The sequence below is a fragment of the Pseudorca crassidens genome, chromosome 12 (assembly GCF_039906515.1).
Source record: "Pseudorca crassidens isolate mPseCra1 chromosome 12, mPseCra1.hap1, whole genome shotgun sequence".
Lineage (NCBI taxonomy): Eukaryota > Metazoa > Chordata > Mammalia > Artiodactyla > Delphinidae > Pseudorca > Pseudorca crassidens.
The window spans coordinates 7789880-7809381 of NC_090307.1; the positions used below are offsets into that span (position 1 = coordinate 7789880).

Genomic DNA, 19502 nt, shown 5'->3' on the forward strand with positions numbered 1-19502 from the left:
TTGCAGATATTTTCTCCCGTTCTGTAGGTTGTTACTTTCTTTTTTTTTTTTTGAAGATCTATTTATTATTTATTTATTTTATTTATTTTTGGGTGCGTCGGGTCTTCGTCACGGCACGCGGGATCTTCGTTGAGGCATGCGGGATATTTTGTTGTGGCGTGCAGGCTTCTCTTTAGTTGTGGCATGCAGGTTTTCTCTCCTCTAGCGGCGGCGTGCAGGTTTTCTCTCTCTAGCAGTGGTGCGTGGGCTCCAGGGCCCGTGGGCTCTGTAGTTTGCAGCACGCAGGCTCTCTAGTTGAGGCGTGTGAGCTCAGTAGTCGTGGCGTGTGGGCTTAGTTGCCCTGCGGCATGTGGGATCTTAGCTCCTGGACTAGGGGTCGAACCTGCGTCCCCTGCATTATAAGGCAGATTCTTTACCACTGGGCCACCAGGGTCCCGGTTGTTACTTTCTTGTTAATGTCCTTTGATGCATGAAAGTTTTAAACTTTGTTGAAGTCCAATTTATCTCTGTTTTCTTTGGTTGTTTGTGTTTTTGGTGTCATATCTAAAAATTCATTGCCAAATCCAAGGTCATGATGACCCACCCCTATGTTTTCTGCTGAGAGCTTTACGGTTTTAACTCATATTTAGGTTGTCGATCCATTTTGAATTAATTTTTGCACAAGGTTTGAGGTAGGGTCTCTGGGAGAGTTTTAAGCGGGAGAGTGCATGATTCGGTCTCTAATGTTGTAAGTGAACAGTGTTGGCTAAAAGGTTCCGTGTAATCAGGTCGATTAGACATGAACCTAAGTGTGCTAAGGGAGTATTGCAGAAAAGGTTGACTTTTACTTTTACCTCATAGAAGCATTTCTACTATCTTAATTTTGTTAATTTTTTTTCCTGAAGAATGACAAGAACTACATAATCAGTAATCTGTCTCTACCAAGGAATAATTTTATTCTTTTTTTTTTCCCCCCAGATACAGTTTCCCAAAATTCTTCTCTGTCTTATTGTCATGAAGCAAGAGTCACTCATCATTCCCAGAATCCTTCTCCAGGAAGCAGCAGCCCTCGGCCTTCTGTGGTGGGACGCACAGGCCAGCGACCCAGAGGAGATGGCCAGGATTGGGACGCCGTGTCTTCCAGGTGACTGTAGGAAAGCCAGGTTAACTTGTGTGTGTGTTTCAGTTTTAGAGGGAGATTGTTGTTTTGCTGTTGTTTTGCTCTTTAGTCTTTTCTTTTGAAACATTAACACAGGTATTGGCCTTGTGTTAAACCAGTGACTTTCATACTTTTTTGACCATGACCCCCAGTAAGAAACAAGTATTATACTGCAGCTCGGTACTCAGTACACAGACATATACTCTGTGTATGTGTGCGTGTGCATCTGTGTGTGTCCACTGAAAAAATGTTCACAAAATTGTTCTCTCATTCTGTGTTACACAGTGCATTTCTGTTTCATCCAAAAAATGGTGATTCTGACCCACTGAATTGTTTTTAGCAGCCACAAATGGAGTGTTATCTAGTTTAAAAGCATAGTTTTAAATGCTGTATACTTTTTGATAACATTTTAAGCCCATTTTTGTAAGTTTAATCATAATTTAAATGCATTGGTGTTTACTATTAAAGGGAATGATTGGAGAATCTATAAAACAAAGTCCCCTTCAAGGTGCACAGTTACGGTATTTTATTCGTTGGTGTAAAGAAAGATATTTATATATCTAGTTTTCTTAAAGGGATTAGCGTGGTATTTGTGTGTTATCTCATTAGGCTCCAAGCATCTTAAAACCTCTTTTTTTTTCATTTATTTATTTTATTTTTTATTTATTTTTGGCTGCATTGGGTCTTCATTGCTGTGTGCGGGCTTTCTCTAGTTGCGGCGAGCAGGGGCTACTTTTTGTTTGTGGTGTGCAGGCTTCTCGTCGCGGTGGCTTCTCTTGTTCTGGAGCACGGGCTCTAGGTGCGTGGTCTTCAGTAGTTGTGGCTCGCGGGCTCTAGAGCGCAGGCTCAGTAGTTGTGGCGCATGGGCTTCGTTGCTCATGGCATGTGGGATCTTCCCGGACCAGGGCTGGAACCCGTTTCCCCTGCGTTGGGAGGCGGATTCTTAACCACTGCGCCACCAGAGAAGCTCTTAGAAAGCTCTTTTTAAGTCTTTTCTTTACTGTCATTCTGCTAAATGCTCAGTGAGACCAGCACTTGTCTGTTGGCTTGATTATTTTCTTGTGACGTGGCTACTGCTGCTCCAGGCTAACACTGACTCAGTCTTGCTGTGTGTTTGGTGTTACGTCAAGTGCTTCATGTGCTTTGCCTCCTGTGGTAGTCCTCGTAACAGTCCTATAATAGAATTGGTATTATTATCATCATTTATAGAAAAGCCTGAGGTTTGGAGAGGCTGGGAGCCAAGCCCCAGTTTATACAGTTGGTGAAGAGGGGGGCAGGGGTGTGGGCAGTACATGGTCCGGGAGCCTGTGCTCCTCGTCCTTACCGGGTGGCTGCTGTCGATCAGGTGTGGCTTTTCTCTTTACCTCATTCTCTGAGCTATATCTAGTGCGCTACATGCTTGTAGATTTTCACTCCTGAGTGAACGTCCTCCTGGGCCCTTTCAGAGTTTGAGAGAAGCCCAGCTCATTTCCATATTTTGGGATGCTTGGTATATTGGAATTGAAGAAATGACAAAATGTATTAAAATTGGGGAGTTTTACACGTTCAGTAGTGTTAGTGCATCTCTGTGATTCAGCTTCAGTTGTGGATAACATCAAAAGTCAACATTTTGAGGTGCTTTGTAAATGGGAAGTTCAAGCCTTTCTGTAGCACTTTTATCCCCACCCCACTCCTTTACACCCAAGGTAATTTTTTTTATAAAGTAAGCCAAGAAGGGATGTTCCATTTTGGGGTACATTTCCAAAATCATATGATGTTGACTGTACTAAATAAAGTAATCCATTTCTCATCATGTTTTTCTGGCATTTTCTAGCATTCTTCAGTTGCTAACATTGGCTTACTTAGAACATTTGGTGAAAATCACAGAAAATCTAGGAAACCGTACGAACTATTTGGTTTTGCCTTTATAAGTTACGGAAGAACTTTGCTATGAATCTGTTTGCTTTCCTTTAGAAATGGATGGGTTATCAGTGTTCATGTTGATTGCTGCTATAGGAATGTTGACACGTTTGGAGAACATCAGTTTGAAAAGCAACATATAAAAAAAGCATTCTTGGTTTCACTTACAATTTTGAGCCATCTTTATGGAATTTAATCTCATAAATTTGTCAAGGTTTCTGTAAATCTGACCAGAATTGTTTCATGGAGCAATATAATTGTGCACGGTATGAGTCTCCTAATATTCCAGGCAGCAGCTCTGCATTAAATCTGCTTGTGGGCTGTTTCCATACTCAAGGTTTATTATCATCCTTGTCTACTTTACAGTGGAAGTAGTAGTCACGCTCATGTCAACTCAAGGGTCTCCATCCCTTCCCCTTTGGACATGGTGCACCTGGACCTGCCAGAGCTGGAGGCTGAAGACACGCTAGAGCTGCAGTTCCAGCAGTTGAGCCTGCCCCAGCTCTGTGTCTCCATCCTGGAGTGTGCCGTTCCTCTCTTAAGAACAGGTTGGTTGTGCTTGAAGTCAGTAGTTCCTTTTGTATACTTTGTGTTTGTTTTCTCTATTTTCTAGGACTCTAATTTTTCTCGTTTCTGCTTTCTATCTGTCTTAGGACCTTTAAAATCTGGATTTACTTATCTTTTGGGGTACAAATTCCTAAGAACTTAGTAAGGTCTTTATTATCCCTTAATTAAACGTGGATGCCATGGAGCGCTTTTCAGATAGAATATCCCCTTCCATTGCTGGCCTTTTATTGCACAGACTTCCATTTGTGTGTGGCTATTTTAAAGGTAAGCACTGAAAAAACAATGCAACTGGAGTAAGTTAGAGAAGATGGATTGGCATGAATAGACCAGAATAAAAAACTCTTTGGCTTTTGCTCTTTAGAAATTTTTTGAGTTGCTTTCAGTTGTTCACTCCTCCTACTCGGTTTTTACTTGAGCTATGAAACATGTTAAAAACCATAACAGACCCAACACTGGATTTGTACCTTTGCAGTAATTTCTTTTTCTTAAAAAACAAAACAAAACTCAGAAAACCCAAACGTTCTGGAGTTACATTTTCTCTCAAATGTGCTGGGTAAGTTTGCAAAGATGTACTGCAGTGTACACTGGGATGTCGTTGTGATTTTAGTGGAGAGTGATAAGAAGGATAACAATGTGGCCAGTGTCCAACAGAGCCTAGTAATCAAACAAGTTACCACACATTGAGTACCTGCTGTGCTCGGCTACCGGATGTGGTCTTGTGCACATTATTTTATGCACTCCTCACACCAACCCATTTTATACATCCCTTAGTGGTAATTACTGCTTTTCTCCCTGTTTTACAATGAGGAAGCTGAGGTTTAGAGTGCTTTAGAAACTTATCCAAAGTCAAACAGTGAAGAAAAGAGGCTTGAACTACGGTTCTGAGACCAAAGTCCATGCATTTTGCAAGGTGAAGAAAGGTTTGGAATAAATAATGATTTTTTATTCTCTAAATATATACATTTTAAGTAGTTGATAAACTTGTCAAAATACAAGATAAACAGGTTTTGCTTTTTTTCGTTTATACTGGCTGAGTAAAAAATCTGTCCCATGCTGATGGTTCTTTAAGTCCTATGACTATTCTTTGCCTGCTTGGAAGTGATAGGGAAGAAGGCCGGAGGTAGGTGTGTATTTGGGAACATGAACAATTTTTTTTATTCTGAAGAAAACTCTATACCTTAACTTCTCACTGACTGAAGAACTCTGCTTCTAGGAGTGAGGAATACATATTAATTCATGTACTAATAATGTGACATGAAGGAAGATCTGAACTTTGGCATCATGAAGTGTATATGTTTGTCTGCATGGTGTACTGAGGAGAACAGTTTTAGATTTAATGATTTTGCATTTAACCTTTTCTTAATTTGCTGTAAAAAGTCAGATTGATAATTATAGAGCTGTATCATGGTACATAAAATTTTCTAAATGTTCTCTTGCCCTTTTGTGGGAAATTATTGCATAATTTGCATTTGTTCAGTGTCGTAAGAGATTTCTAAGAGAATTTGCTCCAGCTGTTCTCATGAAACAATTAATCTAGACCCTTATGATCTGGTAGTTTGTTTTACTTTTATTCATTAGAAATTGACCTTTGGTATGTGGGACAGGAAAGTCTTGATTGAACATTCACCTTACTTAGAATTATGGGTGGTGGAATTCCTTTGTTATCTATCTCTGTGGAGAAGGGAGATTGCTCAGGTGGGTGTGACTCTGACAGCACAGTTTCCTCCGGAATGTTTTTAGAGTTTAAGGTGAGTGTAGGTTTCCCAGGCAACTCCTGTGTAGGAAACTACTAATTCATGACAAGACTTAAACCTTCTAGTCCTAAGTGGGAAATTTATTAGACTGCATCTTCTCAACTAAACCTGTGCTTTGTCACCTATTACATGTAACATGGATGGTCTCTGAATCTGAAAAGTTATTTTAATCTATCTCACAGTGCTTTTAGTTAGATTATTGTTATACTCTTCCTGAGTATCTTTCCCACTTAAAAGCACATTTGATTTTTTGTAGTTAAATAGAGTTATGATTGAAACAGAAATCTAATGGTGATTGTATATTGTGACTTCCCTATTCGTCTCTTTTAAACAATTCTAAAAACATCAAAAAATAAAAAGAGAAATAGGAACTTGGGGGCATTAGCTAACCAGAGGATTGAGCAATATGATGTTCAGCTTTATTTGAATTAACTTTATTTTTCTTCTCTCTCTCTCCTATTTGTATTCCTAGGTAGTAGACAGATGATAATAAGAGTTCTGGAATTGCTTGCAGAGGATATGGTACTTATTGGTGAAGCGATTTCAGCAGATATCTGGGATGACAGCAGTCTTTTTGCTATAGATATGGTGAGAATCAAGGTTTTCCTTGGGATGTGGGTAATAATATTAGTATTTTATTTTACCTTGGTCCTGTTAAGCTGTTTTCATTGTCTCATTAGTCTTTGAAAACTTTCTTTGTTTTAGACACAATAGATCCCAGGCTTATTTTGTGCATAGTCTGGAATAGGCCATTTCTCCAGAGATTCTGGTTACTTTTAATGGGGGAAATGTGTATCAAGACCAAAAACAGGTCATTAGGACTGCTTGTAGTTACAGTGATATCATTCTTTCCCTTCAGTAATAGAACCTAGGAAATCTGTATTTAAAAAAAACTCATGAATTCAGACTCTGCTACTTCTGAACTTCAACTTGTATTTCTTTGCTTGGACTTTATTGTCCTTCATAGATTCTTAGCAACATCAACATAATTGCTTATTAGTTTTAACCTTCAGCATAAAGTAAGTAATTTCACAGTAGCAGTATTAGTATCACTGTGGTCAATAACTAATAAAGTTCAGGATTTTCTTGCAGTTCTTTTTGACTTAGACTAAATCTCACTAAGTATATAAAGTCAAAATTCTGTGCCTTAAAGTCACTCAAAAAAATTATTTTCTCTGTTACCAATTCAGTATACAGTTAGATTTTTGTTTCAATTTGTTTTCATTTTTGGGAATTGTTTTCTCTTCATAAAAATGTAACTCAGGGGTGTCTCCCTGCCATCCTGTTTTCTAGTTTATTTTTTCCATTTTTATTTTAGTTTTTGCAAATGTAAGAAAATAAGTACGTAGATTCTTATTCCCCCTCTCACATCTTACATAAAAGGTGGTATATCATATACAGTTTCATACCTTGTTTTTACAGCGTAAGAGTAAATCCTGTATAGTAATTAGACTTATTGTTGTGACCATTATGTATAGAAATATTGAGTCACTATGTTGTGTAAGTCAGTTATTCTTCAAAAACAAGCAAAGAAACGAACTCAGAGAAAAAAAAGATCAGATTTGTGATTAACAGAGGTGGGAAGTAGGGAGAGGGGGAATTGAATGAAGGTGATCAAAGGTACAGATTTTCAGTTTTAAGACGAATAAGTACTAGGATGTAATGCACAACTGCTGTGTGTTATGTATGAAAGTTGCTAAGAGAGTGAATCCTGAGGGTCTCATCACAAGGAAAGGAAACTGTTTTTCTATCTCTCTAATTTTGTTTCTATATGAGATAATGGATGTTCACCAAACTTAACGTGGTCATCATTTCATGATGTATGTAAGTCAAATCATTAAGCTCTGCACTTTAAACTTATACAGTGCTATATGTCAACTATATCTCAATAAAACTGGAAGAGAAAATAATGCATCCTGGATAGATGGATGGATGTAAACGTAGGCATGGAGATTATTCCGTGTTCATATGTGAAGATCTTCATTCTTTTTTACAGGCTGCGACTGCTTCACTGTGTATTTATTCACTCAATAAACATATTGATAGACATAATTGCTAACAAAAATGTGAAATGAGTAATGTGCATTTTTTAAAATTAATTAATTTATTTTTGGCTGCGTTGGGTTTTCGTTGCCGTGCACGGGCTTTCTCTAGTTGTGGTGATCGGGGGCTACTCTTCGTTGCATTGTGTGGGCTTCTCATTGCGGTGGCTTCTCTTGTTGCAGAGCACGGGCTCTATGGTGTGCAGGCTTCAGTAGTTGTGGCACGTGGGCTTCAGTAGTTGTGGTTCGCGGGCTCTAGAGTGCAGGCTCAGTAGTTGTGGCGCACGGGCTTAGTTGCTCCGCGGCCTGTGGGATCTTCCCGGACCAGGGCTTGAACCCGTGTCCCCTGCATTGGCAGGCGGATTCTTAACCCCTGTGCCACCAGGGAAGCCCTCCCCCAATTTTTTTTATCTACACAAATCTTTTGAAAAGAAACACAACTGAAACATTTTACAGTAGGTGTAATATATTGTTTCAAGTCCTACAATTTATTTATAAAATAGGGATAATAGTTCTTATCTTAGTTTTTCGTTCGTCCTTAAGGTTATCATATTATTCTGTAGTACTTTTAGAAGGTTTTCACATATTGAAGGTTTTCAACAAGTGAGTTTTCCTTGAGAAGTGTGAAGAATGTTTTATCAGTTGCTTCTTAAAATAGCTCAAGTTTCTTGGCCAGAACATTTATCTGTAAAAGTTAGTCATTCATTTTTAACTTTTGGCTGCTGATCTTTTATGATTCAATGAATTATTTTTACTTTAAAGGTTAAATCTGTTGTGCAAGTGCCAATTGGTATGTTAGAAATGTTAAATAGTACTGCTGGAAATTATATTTGACTTACTTATTTAAAAGAATAAATGCTTCCTAGGAAAAATCTCATCCCTTTGGGCTATATATTAATAGAAGTAGACAATTAAGTAGAATTCCTTAATGTCCCTACTTTTGTGAGGTTTACACAGAAGGCAGAAGCATATTTTTGTCGTGTCGTTAAAGGAACGAAGTAATAAATGTTGACCAATTCAGTAATTAAATGCATGTAGATATGTAATCAATTCTCTAGATCTTTCCAAACAGTGCTAATAGCATTCATGTCTGGAATTCCATAACTCAGTTTATGTAAGCCTAGTCAAAGAAATTTTTTCTCCATAAATTGAATATTTTTATTTCAGTCGAAATAAATAAAAGAAAAAATATTTTCACTGAAATTATATTTTGTTAAAATAAAAAATTTTTTTGGTAAGCACTTGTAAAAGTTAGGATGACCTGAAGTATGTCATCCTTTTTTTGCCTACCTATGAAATTAAGTTTGTTTTTTCCTTATTCACGTGGTAAGTTAGGTTCACGGGAGTAAGGCTCTTTTCCTCATGCCAGATAACCCGACTCTTGGGGCTGTTTTCTGTTCGTTTTTTGCCTTTCTTCTTTCTGTCACTGCTGTCACTCAGTGTCACGAAAAGCAGTGTTTTCTCCTTCTTTATGACTCTGTCCTTCTAAATTCCCATCTGACCTGCTGTGAGCTGGTAACTTAGATTTCCAGGCATGTTGGAAGAATTGCTGGTTGAAGTTCAAGTGAAGTGGAGAGGATTATGAAAGTTTCTAGAGAGAAGGGCTTGGTATCCAGTAAGGGCTCAAGAAGGGGAATTGAACCAGATTGTGAATTTATAATTGGCTGAGTGGAATCTAATTAGCATATGCTTTTCCTGCTTCTGCCGCCAGTCCAGAGACAGGTGTTTTAGTTCACCAAACATTCTTTGATTGCTCATTATATGCTAGTGATAAACGGAATACTTCCTGCCGTATTAGTAAACAAAGGATGTCACAGTCATCAGTGATTGCAGCCACCTCCGATGGTGAGCTGGTGAGCCGTGAGGAAACTCAGGAAGGAAAAGAATACCTGCCATCTAGCAGCCATCAGACTGCAATGATTTCAGTGAGCTCAGACTCTTGCATCTTCCCGTGCACAGAAAAGCGCTAAATTCCTTAACTTGAGATATCTGGTTTTCTTTAATTAACAGTAATCTTTTGACATTCAGACTCCCTGCCCTTTGTTACAAAACTCCCATGTATCCTGGCTCCCCACCTCGCCTCCACGGAGCAGTTCTCTCAGGGTTACTTGAGATGCGGCCTCCTGGCCTTGAAGTCCTAAAAATTCCTGCTGAATAAAACATAACTCTCAGCTTGTAGGTTGTGAATAATTTTTTAGTCGACCCTGGGCCCTGGGGGTGCAAGATGAATAAGCAGCAATTCTTTTCACTCTGTGGGAGTTAGATAAAAAATCGACTGTATTCCCCATGCTGTACATTTCATCCCCATGACTCATTTATTTTGAAATTTGCAGTTTGTACCTCTTAATCTCTCTCACCTATTTCACTCATTCCCCCCCTCTCTTCCCCTCTGGCAGCTACCTGTTCGTTCTCTGTGTCTATGAGTCTGTTTCTGTTTTGAAGTTTGTTCATTTGTTTTTTAGATTCCAAATATAAGTGAAATCATATGTTTTTTGTCTTTATCTGGCTTATTTCACTTAACATAATACTTTCTGGGTCCATCTGTGTTGTCACAACTGGCAATATTTCATTCTTTTTTATGGCTGATTAATAGTCCATTGTATGTATATGTGTGTATGTGTTTGTGTACATATGTGCCACATCTTCTTTATCCATTCGTCTGTCGATGGTCACTTAGGTTGTTTCCATATCTTGGCTGTTGTAAATAGAGCTGCTCTAAACGTTGGGGGGCACGTCTCTTTGAGTTGGTGTTTTCATTTTTTTTGGATATAGATCCAGGAGTGGAATTGTTGGATTATACAGTAATTCTCGTTTTAGTTTTTTGAGGAATCTCCATGCTTTTTTCTATGGCGGCTGCATCGATTTACATTCCCACCAACAGTGTACAGGGGATCCCTTTTCTCCACATCCTTGTCAACATTTGTATTAGTGGTCTTTTTGTTGATGGCCATTCTGATAGGTGTGAGGTGATATCTCACTGTTGTTCTGATTTGTATTTCTCTGACTAGTAATGTTGAGTATCTTCTCATGTGCCAAGGGTGCTTTGAAAACACTCCCAGCCGAGAATCTCAGGGAGGGCTTTGTGTAAATCGTGGCTGAGCTGAGTTTAAATTACGAATACGATTCGGCTAAGAAAGTAAAGGTAGGGCTTTTTGTCTGGCGGAGGGGAAGAGAATGATGGGGAGGAATGAATAGTGCTGATTGGTGGTCAAGGCTAGGGCTATTGGGAGGAGTGCAAGCAACCAGAGCATAAAACGTGAGGTGGATGTGGTGGGAGAGAGGCTGGAGGGTTCAGGTGGGGTCTGCTCACAGAAGGCTTTTGACGTGCTGCTGAGTAGTTTGGCTGTCATTCTGCAGGCAGGATGAGCTTGCTCTTAAACATAGAAGTGCCTGGTGAGACTTGCACGCAGAACAGTAATTGGCTACCTTGTAGAAGGGGAGTGGGGAGTGTGAGGCTGGGAGCATATGGGGGAGAGTCACTTATTTCAGATGCTTTACAGAATCCAAAACCTGTTTTATATTGTGCAGATAGTGGAGATATTGTGTTTGCACTATAAATTCTGTTTTATTGGGAATATTTAGAATATTTTGTTCATCTGATATTTTAAGTCTGTAATTTTGTAAAAGCTTTGACTATCCTCTGAAAACTGGCTCTTTTTTTTTTTTTTCTGCATCAACTACTTTACAGCTGTTTAAATATCTTTAGCCCAGCAAATTAAAACTGTGGACCAGATAGTATTGTTTTAAAATCCTTTCTTTTCTTAAAACATTAAAAAGAAAACACTGGGCTTCCCTGGTGGCGCAGTGGTTGAGAGTCTGCCTGCTGATGCAAGGGATGCAGGTTCGTGCCCCGGTCCGGGAAGATCCCACATGCCATGGAGCGGCTGGGCCCGTGAGCCATGGCTGCTGAGCCTGCGCATCCGGAGCCTGTGCTCCGCAACGGGAGAGGCCACAACAGTGAGAGGCCCGCGTACTGCAAAAACAAAACAAAACAAAAAAAACGCCTTTTTTTTTTTTTTTGGCTTGGAAGAAGTGTTGGAAATAGTAAAAGCTGCAAGACTGATTCTTATAGTATTTAATACTTCCTTTTTATACTATTTTGAGAAGTATGTCAATTCATCATTAGAATTAGCAAGGTTATTTGAAACAATTTCACAAGTAAATAGATTTTTACAAAAAGCCTTGCAATACTGAGGTCTTAAATGTGTTCATTGATTTAAGTTGTAAATTGTCAAAGTTAGTCTTGAATAACAGAGATATGTTGTTTGTAGATGTAAAAAAGTATTTTAATGGAGAAGCACTGGGTGAAAAATTGCCTGTCCATGTAATAAGACTGTCACTGTGTTTCTAATTTGTTTTCTCTAGACCAGTGGTTATTAATATAAGTGCTATTAAAATTTTCTATTTTAATTTTGTAAGGGTGGCCCTACGTTTGGTTGAAATTTTTAACTTTTAGTTTTATTTCCATGGGCTCAAAGAACATAGTCTTAAATATACATTGACCATTTTTTGCGATTAAGTAAATGGCTAGTTTTAGTCAGTGTTCCTTGGAAACTTGAGGAGTTGTAGTCTTTGAAATGTTCAAAGTTTATATCTGTTTAATTTATTAATTAAGGTAAAAAAGACTGAGTTAAAACCTTTAAATCCAACTTCAGGTTTTGCTTCATATTTATGTTATTCAGACCACAATGACTCATTCATGTTGGGTCTTTACTCTCTATTATGCACTTCATCAATAGAAAATTACCTGATTTATCTAATTTTTTTTGTTCTGAATTATTCATTATTTATATTTCATTTTTGTTCATATTTCACTACACTAGTTTTTTTTTGAATTTTTGAATTTTATTTTATGTATTTTTTTATACAGCAGGTCCTTATTAGTCATCAGTTTTATACACATCAGTGTATACATGTCAATCCCAATCTCCCAGTTCATCCCACCCCCACCCCCACCCCGCCACTTCCCCCCTTGGTGTCCATACGTTTGTTCTCTACATCTGTGTCTCTATTTCTGCCCTGCAAACTGGTTCATCTGTACCATTTTCTAGGTTCCACATATATGTGCTAACATATGATATTTGTTTTTCTGTTTCTGACTTACTTCACTCTGTATGACAGTCTCTAGATCCATCCACGTCTCTACAAATGACCCAATTTCATTCCTTTTTATGGCTGAGTAATATTCCATTGTATATATGTACCACATCTTCTTTATGCATTCGTCTGTCGATGGGCATTCAGGTTGCTTCCATGTCCTGGCTATTGTAAATAGTGCTGCAATGCACATTGGGGTACATGACTCTTTTTGAATTATGGTTTTCTCAGGGTATATGCCCAGTAGTGGGATTGCTGGGTCGTATGGTAGTTCTAATTTTAGTTTTTTAAGGAACCTCCATACTGTTCTCCATAGTGGCTGTATCAATTTACATTCCCACCAACAGTGCAAGAGGGTTCCCTTTTCTCCACACCCTCTCCAGCATTTATTGTTTGTAGATTTTTTGATGATGCCCATTCTCACTGGTGTGAGGTGTTACCTCATTGTAGTTTTGATTTGCATTTCCTTAATAATTAGTGACATTGAGCATCCTTTCATGTGTTTCTTGGCAATCTGTATATCTTCTCTGGAGAAATGTCTGTTTAGGTCTTCTGCCCATTTTTGGATTGGGTTGTTTGTTTGTTTTATATTGAGCTACTTGAGCTGTTTATATATTTTGGAGATTAATCCTTTGTCTGTTGATTCGTTTGCAAATATTTTCTCCCATTCTGAGGGTTGTCTTTTCGTCTTGTTCGTAGTTTTCTTTGCTTTGCAAAAGCTTTTAAGTTTCATTAGGTCCTGTTTGTTTATTTTTGTTTTTATTTCCATTACTCTAGGAGGTGGATCAAAAAGGATCTTGCTGTGATTTATGTCAGTGTTCTTCCTATGTTTTCCTCTAAGACTTTTCTAGTGTCCAGCCTTACATTTAGGTCTTTAATCCTTTTGAGTTTATTTTTGTGTATGGTGTTAGGGAGTGTTCTAATTTCATTCTTTTACATGTAGCTGTCCAGTTTTGCCAGCACCACTTATTGAAGAGACTGTCTTTTCTCTATTTTGTATCCTTGCCTCCTTTGTCATAGATTAGTTGACCATAGGTGCATGGGTTTATCTCTGGGCTTTCTATCCTGTACCATTTATCTGTATTTCTGTTTTTGTGCCAGTACCCTATTTTCTTGATTACTGTAGCTTTGTAGTATAGTCTGAAGTCAGAGAGTCTGATTCCTCCAGCTCCGTTTTTCTTTCTCAAGATTGCTTTGGCTATTTGGGATCTTTTGTGTTTCCATACAAATTGTGAAATTTTTTGTTCTAGTTCTGTGAAAAATGCCATTGGTAGTTCGATAGGGATTGCACTGAATTTGTAGATTGCTTTTGGTAGTATAGTCATTTTCACAATGTTGATTCTTCCAGTCCAAGAACGTGGTATATCTCTCCATCTGTGTTGTCTTTGGTTTCTTTCATCAGTGTCTTATAGTTCTCTGAGTACAGTCTTTTACCTCCTTAGATAGGTTTATTCCTAGGTGTTTTATTCTTTTTTTTGCAGTGGTGAATGGGATTGTTTCCTTAATTTAGCTTTCACATTTTTATTCATTAGTATAGGAATGCAAGAGATTTCTGTGCATTAATTTTGTATCCTGCAACTTTACCAAATTCGTTGATTAGCTCTAGTAGTTTTCTGGTAGCATCTTTAGGATTCTCTATGTATAGTATCATGTAATCTGCAAACAGTGACAGTTTTACTTCTTCTTTTCCAATTTGTATTCCTTTTATTTATTTTTCTTCTCTGATTGCTGTGGCTAGGACTTCCAAAACTATGTTGAATAATAGTGGTGAGAGTGGACATCCTTGTCTTATTCCTGATCTTCGAAGAAATGCTTTCAGTTTTTCACCATTGAGGATGATGTCTGCTGTGGGTTTGTTGTATATGTTCTTTATTTTGTTGAGGTAGTTTCCCTCCATGCCCCCTTTCTGGGGAGTTTTCATCATAAACGGGTGTTGATTTTGTCAGAAGTTTTTTCTACATCTATTGAGATGATCATATGGTTTTTATTCTTCAGTTTGTTAATATGGTGTATCACATTGATTGATTTGCATATATTGAAGAATCCTTGCATCCCTGGGATAAATCCCACTTGATCATGGTGTATGATCCTTTTAATGTGTTGTTGGATTCTGTTTGCTAGTATTTTGTTGAGGATTTTTGCATCTATATTCATCAGTGCCATTGGTCTGTAACTTTCTTTTTTTGTAGTATCTTTGTCTGGTTTGGGTATCAGGGTGATGGTGGCCTCATAGAAAGAGTTTGGGAGTGTTCCTTCATCTGCAATTTTTTGGAAGAGTTTGAGAAGGATGGGTGTTAGCTCTTCTCTAAATGTTTGATAGAATTCACCTGTGAAGCCATCTGGTCCTGGACTTTTTGTTTGTTGGAAGATTTTTAATCACAGTTTCGATTTCATTACTTATGATTGGTCTGTTCATATTTTCTATTTCTTCCTGTTTAGTCTTGGAAGGTTATTACCTTTCTAAGAATTTGTCCATTTCTTCCAGGTTGTCCATTTTATTGCGATAGAGGTGCTTGTAGTAGTCTCTTAGGATGCTTTGTATTTTTGCGGTGTCTGTTGTAACGTCTCCTTTTTCATTTCTAATATTATTGATTTGAGTCCTCTCCCTCTTTTTCTTGATGAGTCTGGCTAAACGTTTATCAATTTTGTTTATCTTCTCAAAGAACCAGCTTTTAGTTTTATTGATCTTTGCTATTGTTTTCTTTGTTTCTATTTCGTTCATTTCTGCTCTGATCTTTATGATTTCTTTCCTTCTACTAACTTTGGGTTTTGTTTGTACTTCTTTCTCTAGTTCCTTTAGGTGTAAGGTTAGATTGTTTATTTGAGATTTTTCTCACTACACTAATTTTTAGCCTTTTATGTACAAAGATAATGTCTTTTTTGTATGTGTAGATTATTTTTGATTTTTACTTCAGTATGAAATCATATTTCACTTACAGGGAAATTTAACCTTTTTTAGTACAGTTATTATACTTGGTTTTCATGCAGAAGTTTTGCTATCTCTTTTTTTTTTTTAACTCTATAGATTATTTTATCTTCCTTTTACTTCTGTAGTGATTTGGAAAATATCATAGGTTTAATGTTATTTGTGTTTATCTTTAAATTTTTCAAATGATCCATGTAAGTAACAAAAAAATGTTTACTTCTTTATATAATTTTTAAAATTTTGTAAAATATACATAACATAAAATTTACCATTTAACTCTTTTTGAGTGTATAATTCAGTGGCATTAGGCACATTCACATTGTTGTACAATTGTCACCATTATCTGTCTCCAAAACTTTTTCATCATCTCAGAGTGAAACTCCACACCCACTAAACAATAACTCCCCACTCTCCTCTTCCCCTAGTCCCTGATAACCACTATTCTACCTTCTTTCTTTATGAATTTGTATATTTTAGGTGCCTCATATAAGAGGAATCATACAGTACTTGTCTTTTTGTATCTGGCTTATTTTACTTTACATAATGTTTTCAAGAGTCATCTTGTTGTAGCATGTGTCAAAATGTCATTCCCTTTTAAGGCTGAATATTTCATTGTATGTATACCATCTACTGCATATTGTTTATCCATTCATATGTTGATAGACACATTTCTACCTTTTGGCTGTTGTGAATAATGTTGCTGTGAACATTGATGTACAAGTAAGTGTTTGAAATCCCTGCTTTCAATTCTTTTGGCCATATACTCAGAAGTGACATTGCTGGATCATATGGTAATTCTATGTTTAATGTTTTGAGGAACTGCCATACTATTTCCACAGTGACTGAACCTTTTACATTTCCACCAGCAATGCACAGGTGCTCCAGTTTCTCCACATCCTCGTCAACATTTGTTATTTCCTGTTATTTTTGATAATGTCCATCCTAATGGATGTGAAGTGTATCTATTGTGGCTTTGATACTTTGTGTAACTTTTATAGGCTCCATGTCTTTTTTATTTCATGTTTATTTATCCTTGAATTAAAAAATTTCTGACATACATTATATTTTTGTCTTTAGTTTACAGGTAATTTCTCATTTTAATTTTCATAAATTTTCCGTGGAAAGTTGAGAGTGAGAACCCCAGTGCTTTTTTTGTTCTACCCTTTTTCTGATACTGTCCTTTCAGCAGCTAGTTTATAGGGTTATGTCAACATATCTAGGATATATTTTAGTCTATGTTGTTATGACTTGCCAGTTAGTCTACTGTATTTTAGTTTTCATGTTTTATGCATACCTTTCAATTTAAAAGATATAACTTCTATTTAAGTAGTAAGGTATCTAGAAATTTATGATGGTGGAACATTTGCTCTGAAACAACCTTATTACCTGAAGAGAGATTATACAATTTAATATTTCATTGTTTTTTAATTATTTGACTTCCCCTGTTTCATTTCTTTAGTAACTTTGGGATCACTTTGAGGGCAGGGATCATGTCTCTTGAACTAATGCATTTTCCCCCATATACCTGCCACTGTGTTAAGCATACACTAAGTCCAATAAATATTGGATGAGAGATTTACATGCAGTGTTCAAAGTTGGAACAATTAAGTACTAGAAACTGGAAGGAACTAATGGATCATTAAGTTTTTGTATTTTGTTTATTTTTATTTATTATTAGTTAGAATTCATATTAAATACTTAAAAATTGTTAGCTTTTTAAAAAATTTAGGTATGCTTATCATTCTTTCCTATCGTTAAAAGTATCTCAGCATGTATTGGTTATTCTTATAGGGAGGAATACATTTATATTATTTAATGATAACATTTTATATTGTTCTCCATGATATTTATATATTGGCCCCTAAAATTGATTGTTTTCTTCTGTTTTGTGTTTAAATGTTTGCAGAAGAAGAAACTGCTCATGGTGTTGGGGTCCCTTGGAGACAGCATATGCTACCATAAAAGCAACATCAGTTTGGAACAACCAGAGGCGGTGCTGGTGCACCACAGGATGGCCTTTGTCAGCATTTCGCTGTTTGCAGTCCGACTGCTGCAGACACTTCTCCCTGTTGAAAAGGTAAGGCAGGTAGCGTGGCTTTGTTGTAGTTTACTGGGTGTTACAATCGCTGTCCTGTTGTAAATTCCTTCTGATCATTTCATGGTGTACAAAGATTATATTGGAAATGCAGAAATTGAGAAATGGCTAACATTTTTTATTAGTTTTGACAAATAAATTGATAGAAAAAATACTAGTTTTTTAAGATAACTTTTAAAAACTGTGGTGTAATATGTTAAGAAAGGTGCACAGTTCAGTGCATTTTTACTAAGTGAATATATCTGTGTTTAGAAAGTGACCACCCCCCAAAACATGAAGTAGAACATGACCAGCCTTTCAAGGCTTTCAAGCCCGTCGCTTAACCTCTCCTCTCCCCACCCCTGCAAGCTAAACTCCTTTCTGACTTCTGTCACCATAGAGGGGTTTTTCTGTTTTTGAGCTTTATATAAATAGATGTATAAAGTATGTAATTGCTCAATATTTTTTTTTTTTGAGATTCATTTTTGTTGTTGCTTGTAGCAGTTGTTAATTTTTATTGCAAAATACTATTCCATTATGTGACTGTATGTTAAAGGTGATTTTAATAGGTGTAAATACTTCTTTTAAATCATCTTATTGACTGTACTTTAAAGTGGAGGTTATATCTCTGAATTTGAACGTTGGTGGTAAAAATATCTCAAATGACTCATATGCAAGTGTTGTGTAGTGAACTTATTGCAAAAAGAAAGGTGTAGCATCGTGCTTAACTGAAGGTATGGGAAAAATTACTGCAGCTAAAGAACCATTTCCTGTGCCTTTTGTTGTCCTTTGTTATAGCCACTTGCCCTTTTGCTCCGTAGAATTCTGCAGAGCATGTAGTCTAAACTCCATTTTTTTTTTTTTTTTTTTGCGGTACGCGGGTCTCTCACTGTTGTGGCCTCTCCTGTTGCGGAGCACAGGCTCCGGACGCGCAGGCTCAGCGGCCATGGCTCACGGGCCCAGCCGCTCCGCGGTATGTGGGATCTTCCCGGACCGGGGCACGAACCCGTGTCCCCTGCATCGGCAGGTGGACTCTCAACCGCTGCGCCACCAGAGAAGCCCTAAACTCCAGTTTTTAATAACACATATGCAATATATGCAAAATAGTATCAGGTCATCTGGAAAAATAAGAATAGAACATTAAATTTTAAATATAGTATTTTCCTTTAGGGAAAATAACATTTCTGTTAATTTTAATTTTTAACTTTTTTTATTAATTGTTATGTTTCTGAATAACACTCTGTGTTAAAGAGTGATAATTTTCCAAGGCATAAACATTATAAATTGAAGAATTTCAGTCATATAAGACTGGTATTGCATTTAAAATATAGGTGTCTCAACTTTACATGATAATGTTATATAACTGAAAAATTAGTAGTGCTACAATAACTTGTTACTAAGTATTACAAATGATCAATCTATGTATAGGTTGAGGTATTTTTGGAAAAGTTACTTGTCAGTTGTACCATAGAGCTTATTTGTTGCTTTTTTGATTATAGAGTTCTTTTCATCTATATGCTTATTTGGGCAGGAATCAAAATAGAAGTCAATAATTTATTTTATTTGACTTACTTTAGTGTTAGAATAATGTGAAGCCAACTCTCCATGTCTTTTTTTAAGGTAGCTATTTTTTGTTTTTGAAGGCAAATCAGTGTCTGTCATTTTGGGGAGCTCTTTTAAATATGTAGCTTGGAACTGCATTAGAACAGTAAGTGGGGTCATTGAAGAGAGTGTAATTAAGGTATCAGCTTATAGATGGTTATAACTGCTTTGATTGATTAACTAAGAACTTTAAAATGAGATCTAAACAAACATGCTCTTCCTTTGCTGTTAACTTGCTCCTTCAGTTTATATAAATACAAGGCTATGCTGCCCTCTGCCTGTTGCTAGCCCACCAAAAATTGAAGTGGAATTTGGACTCTGAAACTTTCTACCTTAAAAGTGGCTTTTAAATGTTTGAGTTGCCACTTACCAAATATGTAATTTTGAAGTTGGAAAATGATAT

The 19502-nt window shown here is 36.9% G+C and overlaps 1 protein-coding gene across 4 annotated transcripts in view; it reads left to right on the plus strand.

The window, feature by feature from the left end:
* Positions 1-19502, plus strand: part of RTTN (rotatin) — a 138045-nt gene that overhangs the window by 10886 nt on the left and 107657 nt on the right. For all 4 annotated transcript variants that reach the window (XM_067698857.1, XM_067698859.1, XM_067698858.1 and 1 more), the window contains exons 8-11: positions 958-1123; positions 3404-3585; positions 5831-5946; positions 17330-17500. In XM_067698857.1, coding sequence (XP_067554958.1) covers positions 958-1123; positions 3404-3585; positions 5831-5946; positions 17330-17500 — 635 coding nt within the window. The remainder of the gene's footprint in view (positions 1-957; positions 1124-3403; positions 3586-5830; positions 5947-17329; positions 17501-19502) is intronic.